At 56.4% G+C, this 14,731-nt stretch overlaps 5 protein-coding genes across 5 annotated transcripts; 4 read left to right on the forward strand and 1 right to left on the reverse strand.

Moving 5' to 3' along the window:
* Nucleotides 1–2,397: 2,397 nt before the first annotated feature.
* On the forward strand, nucleotides 2,398–3,447 carry CcaverHIS019_0113180 (uncharacterized protein; the record flags this gene model as incomplete). The annotated part of the gene is made up of 1 exon (XM_060596921.1): nucleotides 2,398–3,447. One exon carries the CDS (start codon nucleotides 2,398–2,400, stop codon nucleotides 3,445–3,447), a length of 1,050 nt encoding a protein of 349 aa, XP_060453866.1.
* A 3,806-nt stretch (nucleotides 3,448–7,253) lies between these two features.
* Nucleotides 7,254–8,186, forward strand: CcaverHIS019_0113190 (uncharacterized protein; the record flags this gene model as incomplete). Its single annotated transcript, XM_060596922.1, has 1 exon — nucleotides 7,254–8,186. One exon carries the CDS (start codon nucleotides 7,254–7,256, stop codon nucleotides 8,184–8,186), a length of 933 nt encoding a protein of 310 aa, XP_060453867.1.
* Nucleotides 8,187–8,351: 165 nt separating this feature from the next.
* On the reverse strand, nucleotides 8,352–10,847 carry CcaverHIS019_0113200 (uncharacterized protein; the record flags this gene model as incomplete). The annotated part of the gene is made up of 5 exons (XM_060596924.1): nucleotides 8,352–9,554; nucleotides 9,605–9,774; nucleotides 9,852–10,142; nucleotides 10,485–10,727; nucleotides 10,766–10,847. 5 exons carry the CDS (start codon nucleotides 10,845–10,847, stop codon nucleotides 8,352–8,354), a joined length of 1,989 nt encoding a protein of 662 aa, XP_060453868.1.
* A 975-nt stretch (nucleotides 10,848–11,822) lies between these two features.
* On the forward strand, nucleotides 11,823–13,073 carry CcaverHIS019_0113210 (uncharacterized protein; the record flags this gene model as incomplete). Its single annotated transcript, XM_060596925.1, has 1 exon — nucleotides 11,823–13,073. One exon carries the CDS (start codon nucleotides 11,823–11,825, stop codon nucleotides 13,071–13,073), a length of 1,251 nt encoding a protein of 416 aa, XP_060453869.1.
* A 188-nt stretch (nucleotides 13,074–13,261) lies between these two features.
* CcaverHIS019_0113220 (uncharacterized protein) lies at nucleotides 13,262–14,662 on the forward strand (the record flags this gene model as incomplete). The annotated part of the gene is made up of 1 exon (XM_060596926.1): nucleotides 13,262–14,662. One exon carries the CDS (start codon nucleotides 13,262–13,264, stop codon nucleotides 14,660–14,662), a length of 1,401 nt encoding a protein of 466 aa, XP_060453870.1.
* Between the last annotated feature and the right edge of the window lie 69 nt (nucleotides 14,663–14,731).

Genomic DNA, 14,731 nt, shown 5'->3' on the forward strand with positions numbered 1-14,731 from the left:
TGCCGTTTCATTGCCGTCTCCTTGGAATGATGGCGCACGGGCTCCTCAAGTGGGTTTCAGCAGCCCTCGATAGGGCCAGAGCCTGGCTTGCAGGGGGAGAGCCCAGGGCATGCGTCTTTTCACACCGCCGAATGCCTCAACAACGAGGAGATTGAACACATCTCTTGAACCCAGGCTGTTACTGCGTCTCGTGGTGTGTGTCCGCCATCGGCTCTCACGCGACGGCGTCCTCGATCATCTGGAGCATACACATCTTTCCGGACGTTCCGCTTGAAGGTCATTCGTCTTTATGGCTATCATCCCTAAACACGGATCGGTTCTGAGAGGAAGACGAGAGTGACGAGGACGAAGGACGAGGAGGAGGACGAAGGACGACGAGGCATGAGGGAGTACATGGGGTTGTGTAGTCGATGGCAAGCCGTACTCTCGGGAAGGAGACAGTTTCCACCGTTTCTGAGTTGAGTAGTTGAGTCTGAGGAGACAGTTGCGAGGGGGCTTCTGAGGAGGAGAGAAGTGTTGTTGAAACGAGAGGTTTAAGGAAGAGAGGATGATAGAAGAATGAGACGATATCGAGGGAAGGTCACCAAATGCAGAGACTGTAAGACTGTCGAGCTGTCCATTAGGGGTATAAGCGGACCGGCTGTCAAGAAAAGTTTATGATAACGCTACCTCTTCCAGGCTGCACAGAATGATCAAATTGAGCAGTGGGATTTCAATACTACTTTTTGGTCAACAGGTGGAACAAGCTTTCGACCTGGAGGTGACTCACCAAGACGAAGCTAGACTAGGATACTCAAGCAAGAAGCTACAACTCACCACTCTGGCACGTTTCCACAGCCGCCCGCTCCGGCCCCACCATCTCATGATACTCCTCGAGCGACAAGAACTTGATGCGATCAAGAATGTGTGCGACGCGTCGGTATCCCATCGTTCCAAACAGGTGTTGAATAACCTGGGAGCAGAGGGTGAGAAACACCCCCAAAGGATCTTGCTCAAATAAGAGGCCGTTGATATTCACCCTCTGCATACAGGTCAGTGCGTTGATCCCGACGATAGTCGTGTCGACCATGTCGTGGTAAAGATCTATCACAATGATTTTGATAAGATCGTATAGCAGCCTACTGGCATCGTAGAAGTCATGGTTGGTCTTGGCGTGTGGAGTGACCCAGACATCTGGGGATCCCGGACGGAAAACATAAACAACCTTACGGGAGAAAAGAGGGTGCAGGTAGGGGATTTCGAGGCAGTCCTCTTCGTGCACGTGTAGAGCGTGGTGGCTGTTGAGGGTGATGTTGAATACCGTGCGTTTCCGTCTTGACATTTTTGACTCAGGTATTGACAGTGGTGCGTAGAGGAAGTGAGAGAGGGACGTGAAACGCACCAGTGTGTGGGCCGTCAGAGCAAAGCCATTGGGAATGTTGTTGTACGAGTCATGCCCCTCTGCGTCGCGAATGAAACGGATGGTTAGAGGTGGAGTGCCGCTGGAGAGAAGGTGATCGATTTGACAGATTATGTCAGGTCCAACAATGTCGACGCAGTTGAGTTTATTGAGAGGTAGACGCCTCTGTGGCAAAGTGGAGTCCAGAAGAGCCCATGACGCACAAGCCGGGAGTGCGCCGAAGTTGGAAGAGAGGATGATTCCGTGAGGAATTGAGGTGTCGCGTGCGACAACGAGTCGGTTGGAGCAGAGAAGGTTGTCGACTCGATGGAGGAAGGTGTGACAGGTAGCACGAAAGCGGAGTAGGGTGTGGCGCGAGGAGTAGAGGGTGATTAGGTCCAGGATGTGAGGGTACGCCGAGTGGTCGAGGATACTGTTGCCAGGTAACATGGTGATGAAGACTGAATAGCACACAAGTTCAGACGGTAGAGTGTAGTATGTAGTATAAATGAGTACAAGTGAGAGGAAGAGCAACGTTAAGAGCTCAAACTACAGTTAAAAAGGTTGTGATTGATGCCCAACCAACCATGGCCAACCAGCGTGTTCTGGCCACGCAACACCACCCTTGGGTGAAGAGTGAATTGGCGAGCCATTCAGTTCAAGCTACGCTTCCTTCCTACAATTCTACAACCCAATCTCATTCTGCAAGACACATCCACCTCGTTTCGTGACCACTCAGTTGTTCTTTCCACATGCTGCCCAGCTACCACCTTGCTCATCATAGTCTCAGACCTGGACCTCTGCTTCACCATTGAGCTAAACACTCTTACTGTATCTCTGGTCCATCTGAAGAATGTGCAACTTACAGGAGACTGACTTGACAATGACAATGACAACGCACGATAGAGATGATATAGACGCACAGCGTTGACGGAATCAAATACTGTATCATTCTTGTTCCTCGAACCAAAGCGCAACCTTCCTTCCCAGCACCTGTTCTCCCTCAACCCGACACCAACATGCTCGACTCGCAAATGTACCCTCATCTTCTCGACCTCATCGCTGAAAATGCACCCTACGCTGTGCTGGTACGGCTGCGTGCATGCTCTCGCGCACTTCGCGTCCTTGCGGACAAGCTCCTGAATGGCCCGCGGCTCATCCTCAGCTCGTCGATGTCGTGCAAATCGGTAGTGTCCTGTCCTGGCGGAAAGGTCCCGGCATTCTCCTTGGGTTTGTCTAGTGCATCGTCCCCCGATGTCGATCTCTCGCTACTGCGTGTAGTCGACATTGTCGGGCCAGCCTTCCGGCACAACCTTGGCATGCTCTCGTACGCCCAGTGTCCGAACGGCTACACGCTCCGCTTCATCTCCAGTACAGGGGATTGTGATGCGCTCGCACCCTTGCCTTCACATTCGTTTGGAATCCCGGATCACGTACACACGATTGTGTGCTGGGTTTCTCTACCCAGCCTCATACTTCACTTGGACGAAGCATCCTCAATCTTCCAGCACTGTACGCCGGAGCGACTGGTCGTAAATGTGCTCTTCAACGTTGACGATGTAATTGAAGCGATTTACCAACCCTACGCCCTACCTAGCATGGCGGCGGAGATTGTCTATGTCTTCCACTCAAGCGAGGCGACGAATCGCTATGAACAGACCAACTGTGATTATGATTCCGAACACCGCCCGGGCGGCTTCTTCGCACCGCCTAATTCACGGCGTGATCCGGGCAAGTGGCCGTCGTACGGGTTGTACCAGCTTCTCAATGAGCTAGCAACGGCCCTCATGTTGACACTCCAGAACGGTGGTCCCGTCATCGTGGTCAACGTCGAGGCGCTCGCCAGTCCGTGGCTCGAAGGCGGGGGCGATGATAACCCCCAGAGCAACTTTTATATGCGCTGCGCAATGGCCGCGCAGGATGTGGACGTCGATGATACGGGAGTGGTGGACGCCGACGCGGTGACGGACGCTCTGGACGCGATCGAGTTCTATTCTCTGGACGAGTACCGCGCCGAGATTGGACCAGAGCGGGCTGCCATCGAGACGACACTGAGCGGTGGGTTGTAAGGAGGTTGTTGGCGGCGGATGGAATAGAGAAACCAAGATGTCATTCTGCGTTGTAGGACCGATTGAAGCCGACTTAGTGGTGACTGGCGGGGCGGAAACGCGGCACGAAGAGGTGATGGAGAGAGTTTGACCCCATTTTGCATGCGGCCTGGTGATGAGCATGTGTCACATGAGAAACCATAGCGTGAGCTTGGAGCGGAGGGATGGGGGCTCACAAGCCGGCGAATCTGGACGACTCGGTCGCTGATCGTCGACCGTCGAGCTGGCTCGGATCCACCCTCTAAGCACGACCCCTCTAACGTCCAAAAGCATCCAAAAGGTGGATGCTTCGAACACCCTCGTTCTCCACCAGGGAGTTGAACCCTGCTCTTTCGCGGTCATGCCATGCTCCATGAAGGAACTCCGGCAGCTCTCGACTGAGAGGCGAATATACTAACCGATATACTAGTGAAGAGGCGTTGAAACCTTAACGAGTTGGAGCCGCCAGATTCGTCGGGGAGGTCTGCGGGTACGGCAGGTGCCAGCGCTGCGGTCCCGTAGTGGATTTGCATAAAACGGTAGTTACGGGATATGGCTCTTTGTGTCCAGAGGTCGGTGCGTAGGGAGGCGCAGGCACAGAGTAGTGGCCTGCAAACTGACGTCGTTCATTACTGATGAACTTGCGTAATTGGGATAGGGCTGGATAGCTGGACCAAGGTCAATCCGTGAGAGAGAGGCCTACATGTATCGGGGTACACCACTTCACAGCCTTGGGGGTGGAATCAGCGACTCTGAGAAAAACGATACAACCTTGACGCTCGTGAGGTTGGATTGCGGAATGTGGAATGTGGAATGCGAAATGGCGGAATGGCGGAACCGGATAACAAGCTTAATCCCATCGACTAAACACGGCTCAGCGGACAATGTAGGGCAGTTTCCCCGCTGTGCCTTCGATACACTCGTGCGCTCATCCGCAACCTCCGGGACCTGTGCGGAATATCTGCCGTGTTACATTACTTGTTGGCCGGTAGTGCGTGTCCTCAACCTCTGGTCGCATCCGGGCGATAATGTGGCATCGGCCGCAGTTCGGGATGGAGCTGTGCGTCCCCCGATCTTCCGAGTCGGTGTGGATCTTTCATCAGACCTATACCGGTTGTACCCAAGTTTTCGCGGCGGGACTATAGTATCGACGACGTGTGGAAGAGCAGTCTGTGACTAGAACGCCACTGGTTGAAGGAGAGGGAACTGTACGGAGCCGCGGAGAACGGCTCTCAGCCCTCTCAGCTCTTATACACTCCTTGACATCGATTCCGACGAGGATTACCCTGGCACCACCACTCATATCATGTTCAGGGTCGGCAGTTTGGGCTCCACGAATCCAGTCGGGAGGGAGGTGAAGAGGACGATGGTGTCGAATGCGGCGTTGAGGAGATAGAAGTCTCCTCTCCCAAGGGAGGTCAGGCAGTGATGTGGATGTTGGGGGTGCTGATACGCCCGAAGGAGAGGGGAGTGGATGGGTCAAGGGGGAGTACCGCCTTGGGGTTCATGAGGTCGACCGCCTCGTAGGGGGTAAGAGTGAGTGGGCCGCCTGTTCAGTTCGCGAAGGCTGGGAGGCGGCCACCGTGATGGCACCGCACGTCGTTCCTGACAATGAGGTGTCCCGAAGCGAGAATGGCGTCGGCGCTGTCCCGGATGTCTCGGGATGTGGTGCGGAGTGCGACAGAGAGCCGTACGGCGCCAACGTCGATGACTCGGTCAAGGAGGTGAGGGTAGGCTGTGGTGTCAGGTATCAACGAGGACGTTGATGATGAAGTGGGTCCGAGGTGATGCAGAGGTTGGGAGTTGGGCGCGTTTGGAAGTGATTACGGTGTCGAGGCATGGGCCGACTTGACATAGGCAATGATACAAAGTGATGTTGTTCAATTGCTTAGGTGTCTCGTAGAATCCCTGCAACGCAACATGTTGCCGACTCTAGCGACTCTATGCCAACGGCTGATCCATCTCCAGCGCCGCGCTTTCTGCCCAAGTGGGCGCGGTACTCGCGGATGGAGAACCGCAAGGCTTGCAGCGATCGCGGCTGCCCAGCGTAGAAAACGTTGCGCTCGAAGACCAATATCTGGGGTCATACAGTATTGAACAGGGGGTGAGATGGTTCCGAAGCCGACCAGAGTAACCTTGGTACCAGAGTGGAGCTCCCGGCGGACGCACTCAGAAACGCAGTCGGGCATCTTATGGAGAGGAAAACACACAGTTGGGAGTGTCGCCAAGCTTGATCGCGCGACAGGGGGCGTGGGCTCTACCGACGGGTGGAGGATCCATACTGATTCATGGACCAGTGGAACGGTGTCGATCCGTCCGGGGCGGAGAAGGGTACGGTCTGCTGGGTGATAGGAGATATTGCCAACCAGACGGTGGAGAGGACTCGGAGCAGGGAGGGGGGTCTTCAAGTGGGAGCAGAGGTGGGGGAGGGGCGAGAAAGAGCCGAGAGTGTCGATACGTGGTTCGAGCCAGTACTGCCTAAAACGATCAATGTAGGATTCGTGGATAAGAAGGCCGCGTATTATACGCGAACTGAAGGGTCCGGATACGAGCTGTTGAGGTCAGGACGCTGCACACCAGACCTATGAGCTCGGCAGCCTTTGCATTGGCGCGTCCAACCTTCCAGTTCGCAGAGGGAGGAACACGTATTTGAAGAACCCTATTGCGTTCGGCGCAGATGACGGCGTCGCCTGCCGCAAGCCGGATGTCGGCGCGCTAGCGCAGATAGCGGGACGGAACGGAACACGACAAGGACTTGGTAGGGCGCGTGGTCGATTATGAGATCGAGAATGTGGGGGTATCCCGAAGCGTTGAGCCTGGTACAATAGACAGTATATGAAAGAGTGACAAAGTGGGCAAGTTAGTAATTGGAGAAAAGGAAGGTAAAGTTACGTGTGCTTTAAGTGCAAGTTGATGAGGGTGCGAGGGAAGGTAACACCAGGAAGGGAAGGTTAGACGTAGTGCGTTCTCGTCGTCTCGAGCTCTGAACGCCCCAGACAAACGTTGGCGCAGTGCTCGACGAAGGTGACGGTGTCTAGCCGCTCGTGGCGAGTCCCGGGATGCGGTGCGCAGCGCAATGAGCGCATCGTGAGGCGCAAGCTCGATAAATCGCTCCATCATGTGGGGGTTAGCGGCGGCGTCCAGGATGGGATTGTGGGATAGTGTGGGGTTGTTATATGATGTGGATTGCAGCTTATTCAGGTTGACCAGTCCAATCTTATGGTAAGATGTGAGAATGAGAGGAGAACAAGAGTCAGATGTTAAAGAGATGAAACCAAAGACGCAAGTGTCAAAGTGAAGATTCAAGTGGTGCGGACACCCTGCCGATCATTGCCGATTCTTCCTTTGATTCCACGACAATTCGTTGTAACCTCATCCCTCATTCTCCTGCTCCTCCTCATCCTCCTCCCAACTCTCTCTCTCCCTCTCTCTCTATGCCCACCCTCGACGCATTAGCCTACCCCCACCTCCTCGACACCGTCATCTCACATGCCTCCCCCTCCACCCTGCAATCCCTCTCCCACACCTGCCGCACCCTACACACTCGCCTAACCCCTCTCCTCCACGAGCATGTAACCCTCCGCGCCGCCCGTTTCCGGGGCGAGGTCACCTCTCCCCTCCCACCCTTTACACGACTCCGCACTCTTCGACCATGTACCGACGAGCCTGCCCTCCATCTATCTCATACCAGAATCCTAGACCTCTGCGCCGCTTACGGGTATGGCCGACCAGCCGTATTCCCGTCCCTCAAGATCATTCGGCATCCACTCGCATACCGAACTTGGCCAATGCCGCGGTTTCCTCCCCCTCCTGAGCGTCGAGTGTCTGAAGATGGCCAATTTCTTCCGCCGGAGAGATGGGAGAGGATAGAGGAGGGAGTGTACGTCGCGTACCTCCATCTCACGCATCCGCGGTGGCATGAAGAAAACGACGTGCCGGGACTGTATATCGATCCGCCAGAGGGGACGCGCCGCCTCGTGCTGCGGTTGAAGTGGGATCCCAACTATCCGAGGGTTCGGTATGCGGATGTCGTCGTCGGCGAGGTGGCGATGCATGCCGACATTGTCGTTGTTTTCGAGCCTGTGCGCGTCGAACCGCTGGGCGAGCCGACGTCGCGGGACTCTGAGGAGGGGAGTGGGTCATGGAATCGACGCCGCCGGTCATCCAGCCCAACACGGCCTATGAAACGTCCCCGCCACTCCTCGCCCAACCCCACTCCAACATTACATACCCGCGCACCATCCACGACCGAGCCTGATCCGGACACATACCATGACCCGCTGCGTGGCTTCGGTATCTTCGGCAACTTGTGCTACGCGCTCATGAACCGGGTCATCGAGCAGGGTGCGGCCGTTTGTTTCGTCGGCGTCGAGGCTTGCAACCGGCGCGAGTTGTTCTTCCCACCAGCCCAGGAGGATACGGCTGCAGCTGCGCGAACAATGTTGGGAATCGTACTCGATTCGGTGCTTGTTCTCCCAGAGGAGTTTGGGTGGGATTGTATCCACGCATGGAGGAGTAGGGAGATGGGTGAGGGATGGTTTGATGGGCTTGTTGCGACGGGCATGCGACGGCACTTTCGTTTCGAGAGTGCTGAGGCTTGGCGGAACGAGGAAGGAGAGCTGCGTCAATTGGAGAGTGGGAAGATTGCATGGGAGGAGTACGAGGAGCGGATGCGCGACAGTGCTGGGGTTACCGAGAGGATGGTGGCGCGGTTCGGATGAGCCTGCCATTCCGCCGTGGTGTTGTACTTGACAATGTCAAAATGATTCAAATGTCACTGCGGGTTGTCTCAAATGCGATGCATGCTCATCACGGGGGCAACAAGGTCCATGGATTAGTTGGGTAGGTGGTTGACTACAATGTTTCATACAGCGGGCCGACTCGAGTTACGCCTTGGAGACGCACACGGTCGGGAACTGGCCGACGCGGCCGACCTGGTTCTCATCCCCGCCTGCAGAGATGACACCACGCGCCCACCCGTCGTCGTAGATCTCGTGCACCGTCAGCGTCATTCCCGGCACAAGGGTGAGTTCGTCGACGAGCGCGGCATTGTACGGGTGCTGGGCGACGACCTGCGAGCCCTCCTCGATCCAGAGGCCGCTGCCCTTTGGTAGCTCGAGGCGCTGCAGGCGAGTCGTGTCTGCGCCCGCAGCGGCAGAGGCAGCAGCAGCAGCCGATGCGCCAGCACCGACACCGGCCATGTTTGCGGCATTGGAGGGAGCAGCGGCGGCTGGGGCAGGAACCATGGCAGGGCCGGCCTGGGGGGCAGCGGCAAGCGCAGCCATAGGGCCAGGGGCGTGGGGTAGGGCGCGAGGCGGCGAGGCAGGCGGTGCGGATGTCGAGCTGTGCGTGTATGCCGACTGGGGCGACCTGGGAGAAGTGCTCGTAGGAGGCGTAGGTAACGGGCGAGGAGGCGATGACGGAACGTGAGGGAACGCGGCCGCTGTGGGCGTGGTCGAAGGGTGCTGCTGAGGCATCGACTGATGAGGGACGGTGATGGGAGCGGGCGGCGAAACGTTACGTTTAGCGGGAGGCGAAGGAGCATCACGACGCTGCTTGTTGGCAGCAACAGCAGCACCACCAACAACAGCGGCACCGGCCGCAGCAGCACCAACCATCGCACCACCGTGGCTATGCGAAGAGCCAGAGGAGGGAACGCCGCTAGCGAGACCGGGAGCACCGACACCAGAGGCCGTAGGGCCAGCAACAGACGGGTTGGTAACGAAGTTTGAGGAGGCCGGGGCAGCGGGAGACGCAGTGGGTCCAGTACCCGAGGCGGCAAAGTTGGACGTGTGCGGGGCTCCCGCCTGCGCAGAGTGTCCAGCGGCAGCGGCACCCCCAGCGCCCGCGAGCGCGCCCGTAGCCGCAGCTGCGCCAACAGGGACAGTCGTCATGGTCTGCGAGCGGTCGACAGGAGCCTCGGGAATGGTGCCGCTCCGAACCTCGGGAGAGTTCTGAGCTGAGTTATCGGGTGTCGTCTGGCGCCATCCAGTCTCGTGGTTCTTCTCCTCAGGCGACATGAGTAGACGTCCGTTGGACTCCTTGTTGTTGCGCTTGCGGCGCCACAGGCAGAACGCGAGAAAGGCAATCTGATTGACGTCAGCCAATGCTGTACAGTGCGCAAGACGCAGCGACTCACCAGAGCAATACCGCCCACAACACCAACGACAATACCGGCGATCGCACCACCCGAGATGCCCTTGCTACTGGAGCTCTTCTTCGAAGCGCCGGGGGTGGCGGTGCTGGTGGCAGCCGCAGAAGAGAGCGCGGAGGCGTCAAGGCCACAAAGTCCGCTGATGTCAAAGTTGGCTGATGCCGTCAGCCCAAACTAAAGTCACAGGCACCCGGCGTGGGCGATCGGGGAAATCACGGGAGGAGAAACTCACGCTCAGCGCAGCACTGCTCGGGGGAGGTCGCGCACAGCTGGCACACCTGGGCAGTCGAGTTCGAGAAGCCGCAGTTGTGCTCGTTCATGTCACCAGAGACGCAGGTCGCTGCCGTTGACGAGGCGCCCGCCGAGCAAGCGGCATAGTCGGCGGAAATCTGATTGTTACGGGCACCGTTGGTGCGGTCCCTCCCGCAGATGGTCGAGTTGGATGCAATGTCCTGCAGCGACTGCTGGTTCTGATCGCATGTTGACGCGCATACCTGCTTGGGAAGAACAGCTGCCGCGCCCTCTGTTATATTAGCATGAACCTGGGGTTTTGAGAGTGGGGGATCATCGAAAAAGCGCCAAGCCTCCATCAAACTGCGCTCCCTGGCCAAAGTCACAATAAACTCGACTTGTGCGTCAAGTGTGCCAACAACGTTCGAATACACAGCTCATCACTGCTGCTTTGGCACGTTGTCCACTGAAAGAATGAGGCCCTCGCCATCTCGCCTAAACAATGTGGTGCGCCACCTCAGCCAGCGTAATTCGGCCTCCAGCCACCCTGCATTACAAGCTGGAAGACGTCCCAAGTCTCCTGCCAGTTCCGCAACCAGAAACACCCCCACAGAGTTCCATCATCCAGACTCACGGAAAGTTTGAATGCAGGTCAAAGAGCCAGCGGTACTGGTCCAGATCCCACAGAGAACAGTGCGCTCGTAGCGAATAGTAGTCGACTTTGCATTGTTGCATCCCATGGTGTTGCCGAGCTTGGTGGTGGCAATATTGTTGATGTACTGGAGGCCATAGCGGTCAAAGTCTTGAACATCGTAGACTTTCGAGAAGAACGGGTAGGTGTCTGTGTTGTCGTTGACATTGACATACGAACCCTCGACTGCGTATGTGAGTGATGGCACTAAAGTAAAGACTCACAGCCTGGGCACAGAGAGCTTCCTGTGAGGTAGAAGCAGCCGCTGGTTGGGTCGAGCGACTGAGCGACGGCGGGAGCGGCCATTGCGAACAAAGTCGCCATTGCCGCAGTGGCCTTGAGGCGTGTCATGGCTGCCTTGAAGGAGGAATGAGTGTGTTTGGCGGTGAGAGGACGCTGAAGGGTTGAAGAGGTAGCCAGTGGAGAGGAAGGAGGAGTATGAGGTGATGGAGTGTTGAGGAGGGATAAAAGTAAAGTGTTAATATGTAGATTATCAACAACGTTGCAAGTTGCAAGTTGAATAGAGAGACAGACAGAGAGTGATCAAAGAGTCACAGAGGCAGTGTGTGGGACGGGCACAGTTCAGGGAATCACTGCTTAGGCTCGGCATTCAGGGTAAACATCGATCAATTCCCCAGTGATGGCGCGCCTAATTCTAACGTTTTATTCTCCACGCGATTGCATGCCTAAAAGTTGTTTACTATGTTTTGAAACCTTTACGGTGCCTATATTTCCAACCCATTGAGCTTGGGTTCGATCCAGACCGCCGTCTCGAGAGGCTCAAGTACTTTGGGGTCGTTGAAGTTTGCTTGTTCCTGGATACGACCCAACAAACAGAAACACAACTCAAAACTTCAACTCTAGCTCGCGGCTCATAAGTTTGGCAGTCTCTGTCTCTCAGCTCGTAGTATCACAGTCAAGGCAGTACTACGGAGCTGTTGGTCGCCGCAGTGATTGAGACGCCGCCTGACCACCACTTTGGTTCCCCCACCCTTGTTGACACCTCTTGATCGACAATCCTAAGGCGGCGAGGTAAAGTGTTGACCGTTTGCAGTGTCCACCTCGGATCAGAGATCTAACCCACTCACATGCCAATATGCTGGCAGGCTCTAAAGCACATCGGGCCTCTAATACAGCGCCACTAGCCCCAAGCATGGTAGTGGCAAAGCGGGAGCATGCATCCGCCTAGTGTGCAACCTCGGAACTTGTTCGGGAGCAACCAGCAGCCAGTGGCGTCAATCGCATCGACATGACACCTCCAACTCATTCACATCCACCACAATGATCAAACTAGACGCAATACTCGACCAAGACCCAAAGATTGTCCCAGACAAGGAAGGCGACCAAGACACTATGCTCGATGCAGCCGTCTTTGAACACCTAATCCGGCTCATCTTCGCGTATGCCCCGCACAAGTCACTCATCCGCCTCCGTGCGGTCTCGAGAAAGTTCCGCCTCATGGCGGACAAGCGGCTCGTTGCAGACCGCATCATCATCACTACGCTCGATCCTTATTCCAACAGCCACGGCGTCTCCGCCGAACCTGACGCCCTTGACCCATACTCCCGGTTGAGCGCGCCTGTCATCGTGGTGTCGCCCCAGGGCCGGATCCCAGCGTTTGCTGGGATGGGCCAGGGCAAAGTCTTCGATCCTACTGCTCACGACATGAGCCTCACGCGTATCATCGACCTCGTAGGTACCCGCACCCTAAGGCCTGAGCCGCGCCGCATCACGTGTCAACGGTTTGAAACACCTCTCCCGGATGCATGCGACATCCTCGCCGCACCGTCGCTCGACTTGGAACGCCTCACTGTGCGATTCATGCACAATCGCACCTGTGATCGGGAGACATACCCCCCATCTGAAGGCGAACACCGCTCGGTTGCCGGTACGCCAGGCGCCACAGTCCTGTTTTCACCGCTCCCGCACCTTTTTAGTTCCCTTTGGCAGGCACCGTCCCTGCTTGAGTGGACAGGTGGCGAGGTCGAGCTGCGCCGGGCGGTCGTCAACATCTCAATCCACCCCGACGATGCGGTGCCAACTTACGTCTCCATGATGCCTGTCGACGCGGGGGAGGTGATTTGGGTTTTCCACCGCGCCGACAAGCCAATTGCCGACTTGGGAGAGTTCGATGTCAGGCCCCAGTTGGCACCGCCCAGTGAAGGACGCATCCATATGCTCTCCCTACTTGCGTTCAACATCATCATGCCTGTCTCGGAGGGCGATTATGCCACCATTGCAGGGCTCGAGGCGTTTGCGGGGTGGCCTGGATGGGAGGTTGGGACGGGTGAGGAGGAATGGGAGGGTATAGTAAAGAAGTTTCGCGAAATGTGCGGGGGGGCCATACGGTACCACAGGGGGCAACTCGTCGACGTTGAGGAAGCACTGTCCCGGATCACGTTCATGACTCTCGCCGAGCTCCGCGAACAAATCGGTCCCGAGCGCGCTGGCATCGAGACAATGGTGAGCGGGTCACTGGACGAGTCGATGGGCTTTGTGGGCAGAGGAAGCGAGGGCGAGCACACGAGCTAGGGCCAAACTCGGAAAGTCATCATCGCTATCACTCTTACATCAAATGTCTCAACTGTATATAACTATAGGAGTATTTAATACAATCAACACCATCATCATGACTCACTTGTACACTAAATTGACATCGCACCATCGTCCACTTTCACCTTCCCTCTTGTCACATTGTCACTCTCACTTGTTCCCACAATATGCTCGACGCCTCATTCTTCCCTCACATTGTGGACCTCATCTTCAAGTTTGCGCCGCACGCTTCACTCCTCCGTCTCCGCACGGTGTCAAACGACTTCCGCTCCACGGCCGACCAGTGGCTAGTGGCAGGTCGCCTCATCGTCACCCCGTCAACAAGGACCAACGGTAAGATATCATGTTGCCTTACCAATTCATTGGTCAACAACGGCGGCGGTTCCGACCCGTCCCAGCTGGGCAACTGGCAACGGCCCCAGCGCAGATTACAGTATGTGGAGGATTTCGCGGACGACCTCCATTTCAGACTGGTAGTTTCGTCGCAACGTGGACGGGTCCCTGCCTTCGCTGCCCTCGACCTCGACGACAAGACCTTGTGTTACCCGGACACAAATGACCTAAGACACACTCGCATCCTTGACTTTGTCGGTATCGGCATGCTGCTGAGTCCGCGGTATGGCGAGATCCCCCAATTCCCCCCTTTCCCAGTCGATCTTCCTATGCCCACATCCCTCCATCGGCCCCACATAACCGTCCGCCATCTACACAGGCTGCAGGAAGACAATAGAGGTGACCTTGACCTCATTCACAGTCTGCGACCTTCCAAACACTCCGCCAACGCCCAGGAGACCCTCGTCGTTTTCTCGACGCTGCCAGAGCTATGGCGTCCTACCAATGATCTCCCTGCCTCGCTACGCCCATCCGCGGTGCCGACGAAACCTAGCCCCATTCGTCGCATTATAATCAACATCGTACTACACCCACAAGACCAGCTCCACTCTCAAAACCTACATCGTTTCCCACCACTATACGCCTCCGAGATTACCTTCGTCTTCCATCGGGCCGCCTATCCTATCACTTACAATAGCGACCACGACCACGACTGCGACTATGACATCTTTACTGATAGTGATACTACCGACGACCCTTATCCCTTTTACGATGTCGAGGACAACTACCCCTACTCGATCGCCGACACACTCGGGTTGGTGCTCGAGATCATCGGTGGGGCGCTAGGCGCCGGGTCTGCGATTACGTTGGTGGGGCTCGAAGTGTTCACGGAACCTTGGCCGAAAGAGCCCAACAACAACCGGGATGAGAATGATCCTATTTGGCGCATTCTTCTGTGGGGCCATTTGAATTGCGTGTGGATGCTGGAAGAGGGGTCCACTTTTAGCCCAAACGAAGGCGATGACCATGACGACGACGACGACGACGACGACGACGATTACCAACACCCAACCGTGATCATACCCACCCCTGACGATCAAGGGAATGTCACCGTCAAGCTCATCAGAACCAATACCGATGTCACTATCAAGTTCATGACTCTTGCCGACTTCCGCGCCGAGCTTGGCCCCGAGCGTGCTGGCATCGAGACGACTGAGAGGGGCTGGTTGGTGTAGGTGAGCCGAGCATTGGAGACTGCAAGACCCAAGCCCAGAAACGCTGGAGGAGTCGATAAGCAGTGCACA

This window comes from Cutaneotrichosporon cavernicola, assembly GCF_030864355.1.
Source record: "Cutaneotrichosporon cavernicola HIS019 DNA, chromosome: 1".
Taxonomy (NCBI): domain Eukaryota; kingdom Fungi; phylum Basidiomycota; class Tremellomycetes; order Trichosporonales; family Trichosporonaceae; genus Cutaneotrichosporon; species Cutaneotrichosporon cavernicola.